This window comes from Mytilus galloprovincialis, chromosome 11, assembly GCF_965363235.1.
Source record: "Mytilus galloprovincialis chromosome 11, xbMytGall1.hap1.1, whole genome shotgun sequence".
Taxonomy (NCBI): Eukaryota; Metazoa; Mollusca; class Bivalvia; order Mytilida; family Mytilidae; genus Mytilus; species Mytilus galloprovincialis.
The window spans coordinates 83708552-83728876 of NC_134848.1; the positions used below are offsets into that span (position 1 = coordinate 83708552).

The 20325-nt window shown below is 32.4% G+C and overlaps 1 protein-coding gene across 1 annotated transcript; it reads right to left on the reverse strand.

Moving 5' to 3' along the window:
• Nucleotides 1-5028: 5028 nt before the first annotated feature.
• On the reverse strand, nucleotides 5029-18826 carry LOC143050939 (uncharacterized). The gene is made up of 5 exons (XM_076224038.1): nucleotides 18721-18826; nucleotides 13101-13379; nucleotides 11709-11938; nucleotides 9224-9518; nucleotides 5029-8335 (listed from the first exon to the last, which is right to left on the reverse strand). The coding sequence occupies exons 2-5, from the start codon at nucleotides 13312-13314 to the stop codon at nucleotides 5169-5171; spliced, it is 3906 nt and encodes a 1301-aa protein (XP_076080153.1). The 5' UTR covers nucleotides 13315-13379; nucleotides 18721-18826; the 3' UTR covers nucleotides 5029-5168.
• Between the last annotated feature and the right edge of the window lie 1499 nt (nucleotides 18827-20325).

The following is a 20325-nucleotide window of genomic DNA, read 5'->3' on the forward strand; positions in this document are numbered from 1 at the left end:
CTATAACTTTCCTATAAAAAAAATATGAAAGAAAGAACAGACTGTTTCAGATGAATTGGCTAAATCGCTATGATGGGCTAGTGTACTCACCTTCACAAGAAGGAGCTTACTGCATATATACTGTGCTCTGTTTGGGGTTGATAGTTTGGGAACATTATCATGCAAACCACTAACAGATATGGCACATGCAAGTACAAGACTTAACGATCATTTCGGCCGTGATGAGAAATCATGTAAAAAAAGTCATACTGAAGCTAGAGCAAAAGCTCAACTTTTTCTTGACAACATTGAGCAAAGGACTACTGACATTCAAACATTTATCGATAAAGCAATGAATGAACGTATAAAAGCAAACAGAACTGTTTTGAAATCTATATGCAAGTGTGTTTTGCTTTGTGGCAAACAGAATCTTCCTATAAGGGGCAATAAAAAATGAATTTTAATTTAAGATTTCAAAAGGTGACCACCCCCTAATAAATTCCTGGATCCGCCCCTGGTATGCTCATATATTTCTTGCACTACTATTACTAAATTAATGAAAATGTTATTACTATACTTAATCCATAGATTACTAAGTGTTATTTCATAGAATGCTTATTTTGCTTATTTATTTCACTTACTTGCTTATTGTGCTACAAGATAAATATATGTTGATACTTGTAAATTCATGAAGAAAAAAAAAATTAAAAAAAAAAAGAAAAAAAAAAGAAAAATGAACATCAACATAAAACAAAAACTGTAAAAAATGAGAAAAAAACGTATGCAATTAAAATCATATTAAGACGAACACTGCAACCTATGAAAAAATACCATAAAATTAAACAAAAGAACAACATCTAGTATACAGAATAAACATCATACCTAGACAAAATTTATAACATATTGGAGATACAGTAGGAATAGTTATCAAAGGTACCAGGATTATAATTTAGTACGCCAGACGCACGTTTCGTCTACATAAGACTCATCAGTGACGCTCATATCAAATTATTTATAAAGCCAAACAATTACAAAGTTGAAGAGCATTGAGGATCCAAAATTCCAAAAAGTTGTGCCAAATACGGCTAAGAAATCTATACATCATATATCATAATTATCTGTAATTATGTACAGTTTTCATAACTGACACGACAATATGACAGCCTGACAATAAGAATTAAACAAACATTGTAAAATATAAAAGATAAAGCATCAAAATCATAATCAGTCAAAAATGAAAAAAAAGCAGCATGAAAATCAGAATAAAACAAAAAAAGTAAAATTATAAAAATATACAGCACTATAATCAGATTACATAGAAACTGTCAAACATTGAAGATACAGCATGAAAATCAGAATAAGTCAAAATTGAAAACAATGAAAGATACAGAACCAAAATCAGAATGAAATTAAAAAAAAACCTGTAAAAGCAGGAAGATACAGACTAAGAGTTATCATAAAACAAAAACTGATCACAATGATCTAGTAGAAAAATATTATTAATTTAGATAACAATGACAAAATTAAAATTTATGGTAGAAATTTCATTTTTACTTAATGTTGTACAGCTATAATAATAATAAGTTTCAGTCGTTCACAAAATATTTCATAGAATATTTACATTTAACAAATTTCATAAAACATAAGTTTCCAGCAAATAATACTAAGAGTGGTATATTTAAATTTATTGGTGTCTTCATACTGGTTGTATTACGCACCAACTGTGTATCTTCTGTTTATGACGAATAAAACAGCAAAAACTAGTGTTACGTAAAGCTTTAGGGTATGTGTCTTGTTTACATGGTATCATTATAAACATAAGTAGTTAATAACAGCATATACTAAACATCAATAGCAGTAACGTGTTTGGATAAATAGCAGTAGATATCAAACAAAGACAGAAATAATGGAATCAAAATCAGTAGATATTCAACAAACAGAGGCAGAAGTAATGATATAATTAAAAGAATATATCAGACAGACATCGGTAATGGGATGAATGGCAATAGATATCATACAGAGACATAAGTAATGGGATGAATGGCAGTAGATATCATACAGAGACATAAGTAATGGGATGAATAGCAGTAGATATCATACTAAGACATAAGTAATGGGATGAATAGCAGTAGATATCATACAGAGTATAAGTAATGGGATGAATAGCAATATATATCATACAGAGACATAAGTAATGGGATAAATAGCAGTTGATATCATACAGGGACATAAGTAATGGGATGAATAACAGTAGATAGCATACAGAGTATAAGTAATGGGATGAATAGCAGTAGATATCATACAGAGTATAAGTAATGAGATGAATAGCAGTAGATATCATACAGAGACATAAGTAATGGGATGAATAGCAGTAGATATCATACAGAGACATAAGTAATGGGATGAATAGCAGTAGATATCATACAGAGACATAAGTAATGGTATGAAAAGAAGTAGATATTAGACTGAGACAGAAGTAATGGGATGAAGAGCAGTAGATATCAAACAGAAACAGAAGTAATGGGATGAATATCAGTAGATATCATACAGAGACATAAGTAATGGGATGAAAAGCAGTCTATATCATACAGAGTATAAGTAATGGGTTGAATAGCAATAGATATCATACAGAGACATAAGTAATGGGATGAAAAGCAGTCTTTATCATACAGAGTATAAGAAATGGGATGAATAGCAGTAGATATCAAACAGAGACATACGTAATGGGATGAATATCAGTAGATATCAAACAGAGACAGTAGTAATGGGGTAAATAGCAGTACATATCAAACAAAGACAGTAGCTGAATGAGATGAATAGCAGTAGATATCAAAGAAAGACAGAAGTAATGTGATGAATATCAGTAGATATCATACAGAGACATAAGTAATGGTATGAATAGCAGTAGATATCAAACAGTGACAGAAGTAATGGGATGAATATCAGAAGATATCAAACAGAAACAGAAGTAAATGGATAAATATCAGTATATGTAAATAATAGACAGATGTACGTATGCTGTCCGTAAAGTTCGTGGACAGTCTGCTTAAAAATAGCATTTCAGGGGAATTCTGTTTGCATATTTGCAATCCTGTACTATATCCTAGTTCTGTTATATCATTATTTGTCCAATTTTAAATGCGAAATGATAACACTGACTTCATATAAATATCAGCAATAGGGATCCGGAGCACGGTGAAGATATCACATAACATGCATTTTTTCATATTTTTGTTATTTTAGTTTCAAAATCCGCCAAATATACATGACACTTGCATTGTGACGTCGGCAATAGTCTTGATATTACACCTGATAAATTTGAATGGTCAAAATTTCGAAATGGCGGCGAAATCTCGATTTGAAGCATTGAATCCAAAATCGGCATCACTGAAAAAACGGACGTTTACGGAAAATATGGAGTAGCGGGCTGTTATCAAGTTTTGTGTAGACATCGGAAAAACGCCAACAGATACACACAAGTTCTCAAAACAGTTTGAGAAACATAGCAAGACAATGCACCGGCCCACACTTCTTTAAAAACTAGTCTAGAAATTGATTTACTTGGATTCGAATTCTGAAACTCCTTCCGTATAGACCCGACTTAGCGCCAATGGATTTTGCTGTATTCCCGCATATCAAATATTTTCTCCCTGGACAAAGGTTTCGACGATTAATCTGAACTAAGACAGGAAGTAATGAACATAATCTTAAAAATGAAAACAGAACAGTTTGAGAAAATATTTGATGACTGGGTAAAAAGATGTAAAAAATGAGTTGCTTTGAAAGGAGACTACGTTGAGAATGGATGTTGTCGTCGGCGAACGTCAGAACGTCGGAAATATTTGTTTTGCTGCTCCGGGGTGACTTATGATTTTTTAATTGATGAAAATACGATCATTCTAGCAGGTATTGAAATAAAATTTTGTACACTTAATCAGTAAATCATGAAATTTGTAACTTGCTTGATTTATTTATCTCGGACGGGTAAATATTTTTTTATTGAGATTGTCCTAAAACATTACGGACAACCATAGTAATAAAATGAATAGCAGTAGATATCAAACAAAAATAGAAGTAATGGAATGAATAGGAGTAGGTATCAAACAGAGACAGAACTAATGGGATGAATAGCAGTAGATATCAAACAGAAACAGACGTAATGGAATGAATAGCAGTAGATATCAAACAGAAACAAACGTAAGGGAATGAATAGCAGTAGATATCAAATAGAGACAGACATAATGTGATGAATAGCAGTAGATATCAAACAGAAACAGACGTAATGGAATGAATAGCAGTAGATATCAAACAGAGACAGAACTAATTGGATGAATAGCAGTAGATATCAAAAGAAACAGACGTAATGGAATGAATAGCAGTAGATATCAAACAGAGACTGAAGTAATGTGATGAATAGCAGAAGATATTAAACAGATATAAAAGTAAAGGAAAAAAAATATCAATAGATATCAAACATAGACATAAGTAATGGGATGAATAGCAGTAGATATCAAACAGAAGCAGAAGTAATGGGATGAATAGCAGTAGATATCAAACAGAGACATACATAATGGGATGAATATCAGTAGATATCAAACAGAGGTAGGAGAAATGAGATGAGAAGCAGTATTTATCAAACAGACAGAGAAGTAATGGCATGAATAGCAGTAGACATCAAACAGAGACAGACATAATGGGATGAATATCAGTAGGTAACAAGCAAAGACAGAAGTAATGGGATGAATATCAGTAGGTAACAAGCAAAGACAGAAGTAATGGGATGAATAGCAGTAGACATCAAACAAAGACAGAAGTAATCGAATGGATAGCAGTAGATAGCAAACACATGTAGAAGTAACGGGATAAATAGCAGTAGATATCAAACACACGCAGCAGTAACAGGATGGATAGCAGTAGATAACAATTACATGGACAGGAGTGATGTGATTAATATCAGTATATATTCAACAATGACCAATATAATTAAACGAATAGTGGCAGCAATCAAACAGATACAGAAGTTAAATGATGACAACAGTAGATTTCAAACTGAAGCAGAACTAATAGGATGCATGTCTAGAGATGTAAATCAGAAACATAAGTATGTGAACGAATAGCGGTAAATAACTAACAAAATACCAAACAACATTATCTTAAAAAACAAATTTTCCACTGACCAGGAAGACGAATTAAACAGCAAGTTGATCCGCCATCTTCTTGTATTCTGTTAAAATGAGTTCTATAGATGTATGTCCATTATATTTTGTAATGTCTAAAGGGGATTTTCCATCTAGTCTAGATATCTGTGAGTCTGCTCCTTTATGTAACAATAACTGTACAATATCCTCATGTCCTACTTCACATGCATAAAATAATGGTGTTGTTCCATCTTCTTTTTTCTGGTTGAATGTAGCATTGTGGTCTAGAAGGCAATTGACTATATCTTTTCTACCCATAAAACAAGCGATGTGTAATGGAGAGGAACCCGCTACTACATCAAAGACATAATCTACTGACTTCTGACTGACGTATTCTGTTACAAGTGATGATTTACTCCTTACAAGGGTATCGAATAGTTCTTGTTTTATTTCTCCTAAAGTTCCAGTTGGATGATTGTTTATCATTTCTTCTATATACTGTTTACTATAGATACAGATACTAGAGTCAGCATTATTCTCTAAGAGTAACTGTGTTATCTCAATGTTTCCATCTTTTGCACTAAAATATAAAGCATTACCTCCATCATATGTTTGGGCATGAATGTCTGGTTTATGTTTCAGTAATGACTGGACAAGACTAGGACTGTTACTGATTCTGATATTATGGTTACATGGATCAGGATTCCTCTCTAACAGTAATCTTACTATATCAGTATGTCCATTATAACTTGCCTGTATCAGAGGACTCATGCCATCCTTGTCACATAGATTAACATCAGCATTCCTCTCTAACAGTAACTTTACTATATCAGTATGTCCATTATAACTTGCCTGTAACAGAGGACTGCATCCATCCTTGTTACATTGATTAACATCAGGATTCCTCTCTAACAGTAATCTTACTATATCAGTATGTCCTCTATCACTTGCTATAATCAGAGGACTCCAGCCATTCTTGTTACATAGATTAACATCAGGATTCCTCTCTAACAGTAATCTAACTATATCAGTATGTCCTCTATCACTTGCTATAATCAGAGGACTCCAGCCATCCTTGTTACATTGATTAACATCAGGATTCCTCTCTAGTAGTAATCTAACTATATCAGTATGTCCTCTATCACTTGCTATAATCAGAGGACTCCAGCCATCCTTGTTACATTGATTAACATCAGGATTCCTCTCTAACAGTAATCTAACTATATCAGTATGTCCTCTATCACTTGCTATAATCAGAGGACTCCAGCCATCCTTGTTACATTGATTAACATCAGGATTCCTCTCTAACAGTAATCTAACTATATCAGTATGTCCTCTATCACTTGCTATCATCAGAGGACTGCATCCATCATTGTCACATAGATTAACATCAGGATTCCTCTCTAGTAGTAATCTAACTATATCAGTGTGTCCATTATCACTTGCTATAATCAGAGGACTCCAGCCATAATTTTCACATAGATTAACATCAGGTTTCCTCTCTAACACTAACTTTACGATATCAGTATGTCCTTTTTGACTTGCCTTTAACAGAGGACTGCATCCATTCTTGTTACATAGATTAACATCAGGATTTCTCTCTAACAGTAACTTTACTATATCAGTATGTCCATTCTGGCTTGCCTGTAACAGAGGACTCCGGCCATCCTTGTCACATAGATTGACATCAGGATTTATCTCTAACAGTAACTTCACTATATCATTATGCCCTTTATGACTTGCATGTAACAGAGGACTCGAGCCATCATTGTCACATAGATTAACATTAGGATTCATCTCTAACAGTAACTTTACTATATCAGTATGTCCTTCCTGGCTTGCCATGAACAGTCCACTTACCCCATCATCTCTACATTGATCCACATCCACATCATTATGTAACATCCACTGTACCATATCAGTATAACCATCATAACAATTATATACAAGTGGAGTAGTACCAGAATCCCAGCTTTCCTTCGGTTCCACTGTATCCTTGGTATTAGCTAATTTAACCTGCTGTAATGTATCCAGTTGTTGTAAGTACTGTATTAACTGTTGTCTGAATGATGATACTTTCATATTATTGTTACGGAACACAACTGCAACCTTTTCTGCTAACCAGTCCTTGATAAACCTTTCTAAATATAATTCTAAATGATCATCTGGTATTTCAATAATGAAATCTATGTAACTGTTCTCGTCATCAGATTTCTGCCAAATAAAACGTTCATGTACTAACTCACTATCACCATGTTCTATTAAACATTCTATTATTTGTTGACCAAAGTAATAGGCAAGGATGTCAAACAATTTATCATGCATAGTACGGTAAATGCCATCCTGTTTAGACACAAATGTACCAACTAGAGTGTCAAGTTCTGTCTTCAGATTTATTTTAGGTATCATGTTGATTCCACAAGCCTCACATGTGTCTTTTATTATCTTTGTTTGAGCATTTGTAATTCCACCATGGAACCATTTCTCTCTCAGCTGATTATTGAAAATAACTAATAAAGCTAGACTGCATTTTTTACATTTTCCCTCATCACCTTGCCTACTTAAACGGTCTAGTTCATTTTCATAGACAATATATGGATTTTCGAAAAATATGTTCACATCTCCATGTTTTTCCTCATTATATAAGGAGCACAAAAGTGGAAAGAAATCACTATGTTGTGACAATTTATCAATATCGACCAAGCTTGAACCAATATATTTTTTGGCTATAATATTTTTTTCGACAGATGTCAGACATAACTTGTCGGATGTCAAGTTACATTCACAGGATTGAAAAGGTTCTAAAATATTAAACTTATCATCTTTATAGACTTGTAACCTACATGATACAATAATCTTACAACATTTGTCTGCTATAATTGTTTCAATCACTGGTAAATGTTGTGTCCAGTTCTCTATCTGTTGTTGGTTCACAGTGAAATTTCCACAAATGTCATCTACAATGAAAACTGTCTGTTCACCAGGTTGATAATAATTTCTGATATCAACCGGTTGTCTCACGGGTACTATTTTGTATCCTGCTTTTTGTAAAACTAGTGCTGTGTGTCTTGCAATAAATGATTTTCCAGCTCCTGAAGGGGCAGTTAAAGTCACACAACTTTTTTCCTCTAACTTTTTCATGACATAAGCACTAGCTCGCGTAGACACAAACATTTTATCCGTCTTTTCCCAGTATTCTATTTGTCTTTTAAATTGATCTGAAAAAATAATAGCATGACTGATTAGTCTTATGTAGATAAAACGCGCGTCTGACGTATTAAAAAAAAAATCTATTTCCTTTGTTTACTATTTACACCTCTGGGTCGATGCCACTGCTCGTGGACATTTCGTACCCGTAGGTATCACCAGCCGAGTAGTCAGCACTTATAAATTTCTTGTTACACAACTTTACATTTTTCGAAAAACTAAGGGTTTTCTTATCCCAGGAATAGATTACCTAAGCCGTATTTGGCACAACTTTTTTAAAATTTTGGATCTTCAATGCTCTTCAACTTTGTACTTGTTTGGCGTTACAACTTTTTTGATATGAGCGTCACTGATGAGTCTTATGTAGACGAAACACGCGTCTGGCGTATAAAATTATAATCCTGGTACCTTTGGTGACTAATTATTGAAATTTTAGATTTAAGATTATATGATTTATACATTTTATTCAAAACAGACAAAACATAGTAGATTATTCATAAATGTGTCACATTTTGTTATATCATGATAACTTCTACCTTACTAAACAGCATCCGTTTAACTTATTATTGAAGGCTAGATGGTGTCATGTAATTGTTTATGTACTTGTCCTTTGTTGGGTCAATGTCGCGTATTATCATACTATTTTTATCATATGTATTGAAAATATCCCCTGAAAAAGACAATAATGACCAAAATAATTAGCATTTAATTCACATTCTCTTCACATACTGAACTTTGACAGAGACTGTTTATGTCATAAATTTGTTTTGAAACATGTTCAACAGATCATCTTAGGAAAGAAGCATGGAAAACTATTTGAGAATTTAAGAAATTAAAAAAACATTTACCGTCAAGTTATATTCAATCATATTTTTTATTTGTCAAAAAGCATACAATACCTTTAATGTTTGAAGGTATTGGGTCTTTTAAACTTTCTCTGACTTCTATGTGTTCAGCCTGTAAAGTATTTTGGGACGTCTTTAATGTACTGTAGGAAGATTGTAACTCTCTAAGATTTTCTGTCACTTTTGTGTGTTCGGTTCCCAAAATGTCTATTGTTTTTCTCAGTTCTTTCATCTCTTTGAATGATTGTTTGATTTCCAATACAATTTCATGATTCGACTGATCTAAGATTTTTACCTTCAACTCTTTACACTCTTGATACATTGTTTCACCTCCCAATCGTCCAACCGCCTGGAAATTAAATCATTTATTGAATAAAACAATGTATAATATTTTGAACTATTTATTAATAAACATTTGTTGTTCTATCATGAACGTTTATCACGATAACCAATTCTAATACATCTAAGTCTTGCTTATAAATAAAAATGGCTAGTCATCTGCATTGTGTAAAAAGTGAATCACACTAAGACTGAACTAAGAGGAAAATTTAAAACAGAAAGTCACTAATTAAATGGCAAAATCAAAAGCCCAAACACATCAAACGAATGGATAACAGCTGTCATATTCCTGACTTGATTCAGACATTTTTTACTGTAGAAAATGGTGGATTTAACATGGTGTTAAATGCTAGCTGAATCCTCATTTGTATGACAGTCGCATCACATCTAACAGGGCAATAACATTGTGTTTACAAGATACAGTAACATATAAAGTAAGGGAACTGAGTTACACCATAAAGTGTTCACCTGTTTTAACCTTTGTTTATGGTGTTGTAATGCAATAGACCAATCTGTTGTACCTCTAAGTGGTGTATGCTCTTTTCCTTGTACTTATATTGAAATACGTACCATCATGTGCATACATTATTTGTTTTAAAGTTTAACAATTTAGTTCATACATAATGTTGGTTTGTTTAACATTAAGTTTTTTGTTGTCTTTGTAAAACATTAAAGTAGAATAACGTTTATTTTTAAAAGTTCCTTCATAGACTTTAACAACAATAAATAATCAATCTCATCAATAAAACAATGTCATCCGTTCTAGAAATTTATCCGCTATAGCCTTCTAGATTAAATTATCTACGGAATTGTAAACTGTTCAGCTGTTACGTCAAACGTACAACAACGGAATTGTAATGTTACGGTTAGCAAAGAACTTGATAATTAGCTGACGGTTAGCAAGAAGCAAGTTTTATTGAAATCTCATGCAACTTCATTGAAATATCACATGTTATAGTAATTTTATGACAAATGCATAATTTCAGCCTTCAATCTTCTTAGCTTTCATGCAGCCTTTAATCCACTTTGAATGTGAAGAGTTAAAGTGGAAGTAAACGTGCTGATATCAATTTGCGTCATTAATTATTTCAAACATCTTTAGTTCCATCCTAATCGTCATTTAAGAATATTGTTTGGCCTTGTTTTACATTTTGATGTTAGTTGAAATTATCATTCAAGTTATAATTTGCATGTTTAATGCTGATAATTTTAAGATTAAAGTTGAAAATTCCAAGAATAAAGTTACCAATTCCAAAATCTAAGTTGAAATTTCCAACAGCATTTAAACACATGCGGCATGCGGAGCAGGATCTGCTTACCCTTCCGGAGCACCTGATATCAACCCTAGTTTTTGGTGGGTTTCGTGGGTTTTTATTCTTTAGTTTTCTATGTTGTGTCGTGTGTACTATTGTGTTTCTGTTTGTATTTTTCATTTTTAGCCATGGCGTTGTCAGTTTGTTTTAGATTTATGAGTTTGACTGTCCCTTTGGTATCTGTCGTCCCTCTTTTAAATCGAGATTCGATATTTCTAAAATTAAAATGAATCGTTCCAAAATAAAAGTTCATATTTCCAAGATAAAAGTTGGAATTTCCAAAATAGAAATCGGAATTTCCAAGAATAAAGTTAATATTAAAGACAAACATCAGTACTTTAACGCTGTATAAAAGTAAAACATCGATATAGATTAAACAAATCGGTAACAAACAAAAACCGAAAAAAACCATCAACTATAAGAGAAAATCAAAGGATCAACAAAAACACTAAAGTGCAACAAAAACAAACTCCAATATACCTAACTTTGTACAGGACATTTTAAGAAAAAACACTTCAACCTGATTATATGGCTACTAAAAGCTTACATTGATATGACAATGTTAAAAAATGTTAAAAACTACCGCTGCCTTCATTTTTTTTATCAACAAAATACGTATAAATTGAAAATGTGAATGAACTCGATTATAGCGAAATATGTGATGTATGTGGAATTTTTCGATACTACAGCAACATATAAACACAGATAAACCTAGATCTGCTGATCGTGTTTAAGTAATCGTGTTTGAGTTAAAAAAGTAGTGGGCTTTTTATAGAAATTGACAAGTAAGAGCTGAAAACTCCAAAATTGATTGTCTCCTGGAAATCTAAAGTAGAATAATCAAATTTACCTTGTTAGTTTTGATCATTGTAGCATTTAAAACTTACATTTGATATATCTGTCCATGCTGTATGGAAATAAGTAGAGTCTATTGTATTACTATCATGATGAGCTAGTTTATTCCTATAATATTTTATTCTGGCTAGATCAGATCCTGAAGTTATCTCTCCTGCTAGTGGTAGACTGTCAAATCCATTTATTGGAGGATTGATAGATGTCAAGTTTCTGATTAAACAGATCATCAACGTTACATCAAATGTTTTGGAATCCGGAATCCCTGTGATATCAAGAGAAATATATGATTTATATTCGTTAAGTCAGTGTATAATTTGTTATGAATATTACAATATGAAGTATAAATATTCACAGATAATCGGTTATTCTAACCATAGACAGAGCTCAAATATATAATTGTGTATTAAAGGCTGCATTAATTTAAGATAAATTATTTAATTTATTAGTTTGCATATCTTCATAGAAAAGATTTATATTGGTCGGTCGTTTTTTATCCTCAATGCTCTACAACCTTGTACTTGTATGGCTTTATAACTATTTTGATATGAGCGTCACTGATGTAGACGAAACGCGCGTCTGATGTTCTAAATTATAATCCAGGTACCTTTGATAACTATTGTTATAAGACATCATCATGTATTTAATTCATGTGTACTTCTGCTTTTATACAATATGTGTGCTCTTAAATGTTGTCATCTTTTTTATATCATGATGACAAACAATTTACCCGGCTATTTTAAAAGTGCAATGCATGTCATTTGCATGTTAAATTAAAGGTTTGGGGCTTTTGCATGCGTCATTTGGCGACCAGGTATTAAATAAATACAAATGCTATGTGTTCCTTTTTCGAATGTCATGATACAGAATGATACAGTTCCAGCAGAAAGGGCATGGTAAAAGGACCTAAAAAAATGATTTTAACCTCTTTGCCAATAAACGAACAATTTGTCGAAATAGACAACATGATTGTACAAACTATTACATGAAAACAATATTTCCAATAGGCATAATGTGTGTTACCAATATTCGATTGGCACTGATTTTCAAATTCCTCCTAAGTATCATAAACATGCGCTAAACAGTCCCTCAAAGAAAGACATGAGGACGGACACACAAACGAATTCACGGATAGATTTCCCTTTGAAAAATTACTTTAAGTAAAACCTGGTATTAAGTTCCCTTTATATGATTGCAACATATAAACAAACTGTTTCCTTTGATATCTAGGCAATAGGGGAGTGATCATGATTAATCATCACATACCGTTTGTAAAAAAGTAATGTGTAATGAACGAATTGTTGAAGTCAATCTTTAACATGATTATTCAGAAATGTATTTATTTTAGCCAACAAGAACAACACAAATTTTGAATCTCATGTTTATGAAATCTAAATTCAAATGTCTACGGTAACATAAAGACGTACCATTTCTTGGAATCAAAAGATTCCATTGAGCCTGATTAATGATTCTTTTTAATTTCAAGTCCCAAAGAGTGTTGTAGTTTGTATTCAGCGTTGATGGTAGATGCGTAGGTGGAAATTCTCTGTCAAAATAGGTACGGACTGCTCTAGGTGTCACTCCTTTCAATAACAATGCTAGGCGGACATAATTTTCTTCTTCATCAGAAAGAGGTGCCATGGTTTCAGAGACTTGGCTAATGGCCAAGAGAAACCTATATCATCAGGTTTATTATTACTGTATTCCTGAAAAATTAAAGGTGTCACTTTGCAAAAAAAAATATCTAAGAGTTTAATTATTCTAGAAAAAAACTTCAATAATCTAAAGATTGTATTATCCTTGTCTACGATTTAACGACCACAATACTGAACACATAAAGAAAGTAAATCAAGTTCAAAAATAAGACAGCAGATTCTGACTTACAAACTATTGTGACCGCATTGTTGCCATTATTTCCAAAAATGAAAATCACATAGGGGTAAAACCGATTAAGATTCACTGATATATATAAAATAACAAGAACTATCTTTAAAAAAGATATCCGACGTATTTTAATTTGAGTATTTGTTTAAACTTATCATTTCGATAACCTCCAGAAGCACAATGACTTAATGATGCAGAACCTCTTTAATAAAATCTCTATCTGAATGTAACTACATGGAATTCTTTACTAAGTCTGGTTATATTGAGGCAATGATTTATAAGAATATTATGATGACACCTAAAAATTTTATTGGTAAAAAAATCCAGTGCAAATAACAAGAAACAAATATACACTTACTATACTGTTTACATTTAACTTAATTCATAGTTAACAAAGCCAGAAATTTTTTGTAGTATAAGTAGTCTCTTTCTGTTAACATTCACCAAAACCCCGCGGAAATCTCACATGCGTAGGTGCGTTCTAAAAGTCATAGACAAACTATATAATTATCCCGAATAAACAGCTGTCATGGATGCAAAGAGCTATTGGAGAAACAAGTATTTTAATAAAAATATAAATCTCTGTAACACCTAGTTCAAATATTTACAGTTTTTCACTTGCTTTTCATCACGATATAATTTTCGAGAAGTTTTTTCAAACACAACCAAATCACCCACCATGACAGCATTTTGTTCAATCACAGAAAGGATTTTCGAGCATGCGTATTCTGTTGCCATAGTTAAGCGTCCTTAAGTTCAAAGGGCAAAAACCGAAACTATACCGACTACGTCGGAAAAATCTGAAACTGACATTATCAAGGTGCTTGATTTCTGAAATGACAACATATGACGTACGCGTGTTTTTCAACAGACTGTTGAAATTCCAATTGTGCCCCTCTTCTTGCCGACTTGCTTCTTTATTATTTTGAGGCTGACTATATACAGGAACTTCGTAGGAAGAAAGATAAGAAGTAAGCAACGTCTATTAACTTTACGTTCCGTTATATACATGATGTTCTCTCACTAAACAACACAAAAAGTGGTGACTATTTTGACCAAATATATCCCATGGAAATAGCGTTAAAGAATACTACAGATACAGCTGACTCTGTCTCATAGCTTGACTTATATCTAGAAAATAACAATGAGTGTCGGTTGAAAACAAAACTTTACGACAAAAGAAATGATTTCAGCTTCTCAATTGTGAACTTTCCATTTCTATGTAGCAACGTCGCAACATCGCCTGCATACGGATTATAGATTCAAAAGATATTCCTTGGCTTATATTTCGTATCATGAATTTCTTGATAAAAAGGTTGCTGCTCACAAGGTAGCTATCAAACCAATAGTTCTAAATAGTGAAATTAAAATCATCCCTTCGAAATTCGAAAATTTTAGAAACGCCATCGCCAGTTGGTTGAGGGTTATTCGGTTGACGGTTATGGTAATGGAATAACCGTTTCACAGATGATATCAAATATGTGCCGTATGTCGTAATTACAATACCTTTCCATTTTCACGAATGTGACGTACCGAATGAAACCATTTACCGGATTACTCTTTCTGAGTACATAAAATCCCCCCAGTATATGGTAGGGTTTGTGTTGCTTAGTTTTTAGGTTTGTCAGTTGTGTCTTGTGTACTTTTATTTGTCTGTTTGTATTTTTATTTTTTAACAATGGCATTGTCAGGTAATTTTCAATCTTTGAGTTTGACTGTCCCTTTATTATCATTCGCCCATCTTTTTTTATTAAGTTTGTACGATTAAGTCGATTAATGTAGACGCAGAAGTTCATACTGAAAGCGAAGTAATCCGATCGTATATGTCGGTGCTGATTTTTGTCTACTTTTACTATTTCACCTTTGAGATGGAGCCCTTAAACATGTGTAATCTACGATAAGGATGCATACCAAGTCACCCCTCTTTCTATGAATTGTTTCCACTCTTCTTTTAAAACTCGCACATCTTATGGAAACATGTTCAGTCTCTTTTCTAAAGTCCTGCCAACTCACCAAACTAATAAATTAAGGTCAAAAACCTATCCTAGATTATAACCAGATGCTCCGCAGGGCGTAGCTTTATACGACCGCAGAGGTTGAACCCTGAACGGTTGGGGCAAGTATGGACACAACATTCAAGCTGGATTCAGCTCTAAATTTGGATTGTGATTAAATAGTTGACACAGCATAGGTTTCTGACACAGAATGAATGTATTCTAATGAACTTAAAATTTTTGTTTTCTCTTAGAGCAATTCACTTTGCTTTTGAATATTAATCCTCTCAAAAAAATGTTTGAAGAAATTTTCTTTTTATTTATGAAATTTCAAATGAGAAAAATTGAACCCAATTTTTTAATCACATCCCCCTTTCCCTTATTCCAAAACTAATCTCAATCAAAATATTCTAATGGAGTTTGCAACAATAACTACTCATTTAAATACATCATAAAATATTAAGATGTAAAAAAAAACTGCTTGTTATCACTGAATGGTAAAGATCATTTAAATTTATCAGTTGGTAGTAAAAAGTGAATATACATTGTATATTGTATATAACAAAGATTTAAGTTGATTCTGGACAAAGAAAGATAACTCCAATTAAAAAAAATTCTTGCAATAAGATATTTCTTGCTTACTATTCTGGACAAAGAAAGATAACTCTAATTAAAAAAAAAATTTGCTATTTCACAATATTGTGAAATTAGATATTTCTTGCCATTGCACAATACTGTGCAATTGAAAAGACTTGCTATTGCACAATACTTAATATAATAATTTTAGATCCTGATTTGGACCAACTTGAAAACTGGGCCCATAATCAAAAATCTAAGTACATGTTAATATTCAGCATATCAAAGAGGCCCAAGAATTTAATTTTTGTTAAAATCAAACTTAGATTAATTATGGACCCTTTGGACCTTAATGTAGGCCAATTTGAAAACGGGACCAAAAATGAAGAATCTACATACACAGTTAGATTTGGCATATCAACGAACCCCATTTATTCAATTTTTGATGATATCAAATAAAGTTTAATTTTTGACCCAGATATGGACCAACTTGAAAACTGGGCCAATACTCAAGAATCTAAGTACATTTTTAGATTCAACATATCAAAGAACCCAACCGATTCATTTTTTGTCAAAATCAAACTAAGTTTAATTTTGGACCCTTTGGACCTTAATGTAGACCAATTTGAAAACATGACTAAAAGTTAAGAATCTACATACACAGTTAGATTCGGCATTTCAAAGAACCCCAATTATTCAATTTTGATGAAATCAAACAAAGTTTAATTTTGGACCCTTTGGGCCCCTTTTTCCTAAACTGTTGGGACCAAAACTCCCAAAATCAATACCAACCTTCCTTTTATGGTCATAAACCTTGTGTTTAAATTTCATAGATTTCTATTTACTTATACTTACGTTATGGTGCAAAAACCAGGAAAAATGCTTATTTGGGTCCCTTTTTGGCCCCTAATTCCTAAACTGTTGGGACCTAAACTCCCAAAATCAATACCAACCTTCCTATTGTGGTCATAAACATTGTGTTTCAATTTCATTGATTTCTATTTACTTAAACCAAAGTAATTGTGCGAAAACCAAGAATAATGCTTATTTGGGCCCTTTTTTGGCCTCTAATTCCTAAACTGTTGAAACCAAAACTCCCAAAATCAATCCCAACCTTTCTTTTGTGGTCATAAACCTTGTGTCAAAATTTCATAGATTTCTATTAACTTAAACTAAAGTTATAGTGCGAAAACCAAGAAAATGCTTATTTGGGCCCTTTTTGGCCCCTAATTCCTAAAATGTTGGAATCAAAACTCCCAAAATCAATACCAACCTTCCTTTTATGGTCATATACCTTGTGTTAAAATTTCATAGATTTCTATTCACTTTTACTAAAGTTAGAGTGCGAAAACTAAAAGTATTCGGACGCCGACGACGACGACGACGACGACGACAACGACGACGCAGACGACGACGCCAACGTGATAGCAATATACGACGAAAATTTTTTCAAAATTTGCGGTCGTATAAAAATTAGTGTCTCCTTTCAAGTGCCAACTCTTCAACGAGAAACGTATGCAACTCATTTGTTCTAATCATACTACATAAACATATTAGATATATGAATATAATATGACTCTATCAACACTACGGCAACTTGTTGATTCACATTATCAATCCGAATCGTTATTTTATTTACTGTTCTACAAGGGCCACGGTAAAATTCTACTGTATGATTCTTTTTAGATTAAAACCGAGCATGCAATGCAAAAGTAGTACTCTATTAAGGAAAGATGATTTTCAAATCGCTGCATACACGTTCATTGTGTATATACCTTGAGCGTTCACATCGGTGAATATGATACTAAGTTATATCCTGTATTTTTAGCTAATAAATTACTTCAGGTAGTTGCAATAAGGAAAAAAAAGGAGGTCATAAGTTTACACGAAATAATAAACGACACGTGACTCGATCATTTCAAAGTTTACTTCTTTTGTTACATGGACCTTTAAATACGGATTTTATCGTTATAATAAAGTTATTATTAGACATGTTATATTATAAGATACGAAGAAGACTGAAAAACCTGTCAGACTACTTTCTAAAATTAGAATACTTTAATGGAATATATATGATATATGAAAAAAGAATGGACTTTTGGTTTTTACCTCTCTTTTTTAATATAAATTTGATAATATTAAAGTGAAATAATAACTTTAAATGTTATTGGCAAACTATTATTGATTGTAGTCTCCTCTTGAAAAGACTCGAGTTTTTTGTAACAAAGATAAGAATATGAAGAACAGGAAGTACACTCTTACGATTAATGACGTATATAGATCTTTAAAAGGGGGAAACAAAGGTTAAGGTATTGTTTATGCACTTTCAAATATTTGGCCACGAGCATCACTGAAGAGACATGTATTGTCGTACTGCGTATCTTGTGCAGGAAAATTGGTACCGTATATGTTATCATACAAATTTGCATCCGATGTGTGGCTCATATGTTACGCAGTGTTTATGAGTATATTTGATTCTCTTCATAAAGGTCAAATAATTGTATGACACAAATATAAGGTAGATTATATTTCAAATTAATGTCTGCATAATGTATTATATGTACTTATATTTAATATCACTAATCAAACTTACCTTCACTTGTGGAAAACGTCGACTTGTTTAAAAAGAACTTTTACTTTCGTTTCATATTCATTTTCCTGACTGACAACAAGTCGAGACATTTTTACATACGGGTATATTCGTTAGATGATGTCATCTAGTTATTGTGTTAAAACAATCTATTTTTAGAAACTTGTTTGACAGGTTTATCGGTCGTCTATAAATAATCGTCTGGAATTAAATGTCATGGCTAAAAATAACTTGTATGAGAAGTAGATAAAAAGAAATTTGATATTTGAAGGTCCATCAATCAAAATAATTCAGCGTTAATTGATCAATTGATCGATCGTATCGTAAATATTGTCTTTAATGCATGAGCACACAACACAAATCTAGACATAATATAATAATCTAAATATAACTAAGATTCAGCCAAAACGGGGTAAAAATACACCACGGACATGCATGGCTTCGTTACTAACTGATACTTTAATAGCACTAAGAACAAAAATTAAATAAGAAATTATAGATGATAATTCAACCATAAACATCCACCAGGCAAAGAAATGCAATGTGCAAATGGCTCACATATGTTGTAATTAAATATCAATCAGACAATAATCGAGAACCAAAAAGCACTTAAAATTACTTCTAATTCAATAAGGTTGAAGAGGTACTGATTGTTATCAGAATTTTTAAAAGGACATGCGACAAAAAACAACGTCTGCCTCCGCACTTAATTCTCAAAATAGTGCTCTTAAAGCTATTAAATACAACAATAAGTTATAAAGTTGTAGACTTTGAACAAGCATATTTCAATATACATGGCAGGGTTACCCCTACTGGTTTTAACTCTTTTTTTTATATCTGACCATCCTCATTTAACACTGGAACACAAGGAATAAACACCTTGAATACTATATTTGTTCGTAGATAACGTAGATTTATTGAATTCGTTATTGATATCATATCAGTAAGCAAAAAATACCTAAATGATATTGGTTTCTTGATAATTGTATAAACGGACTGCTGCTTAAAGGTCTATTATATATCAAGTCAATACCCAAGCTGATAATGCCCAAATTAATAGTTAACAAGCAGAGGTATCGATCAAGTATGACTGTTACGATGAACAATAATTGTGTAGTTGTCGTGATCTGATATGTTTAAAAAGTTCGTCTTGATTCTTGATTCCACGTGTGGAGCAGGATCTGCTTACTCGCCCAGAGCACCTGCGATGACCCTTAGTTTTTGGTGGGGTTCGTGTTGTTTATTCTGTAGTTTTCTATGTTGTGTCATATGTACTATTATTTGTATGTTTTTCATTTTCATTTTTTTTTGCCATAGCGTTGTCAGTTTATTTTCGATTTATGTGTTTGGCTGTTCCTCTGGTATCTTCCGTGTCCCTCTTTTAAAAAGGATTCTATGTGGGTCTTTTGATACACATGTCAACTGATATGAAACATCTTTAAAGCTGTTGCTCGATTGAACTGAATCTAAAAATAAAGAACATGTTTTGCTGTTCTTTTAACACTTCTTGGTCATATAATTCTTAACGCGTGGATTTTTGTTCAAACATCTCTAGCTTTCAAATGTTTATGTTTGAACGTTATTGATGACGGATAATGAAAAGAAACC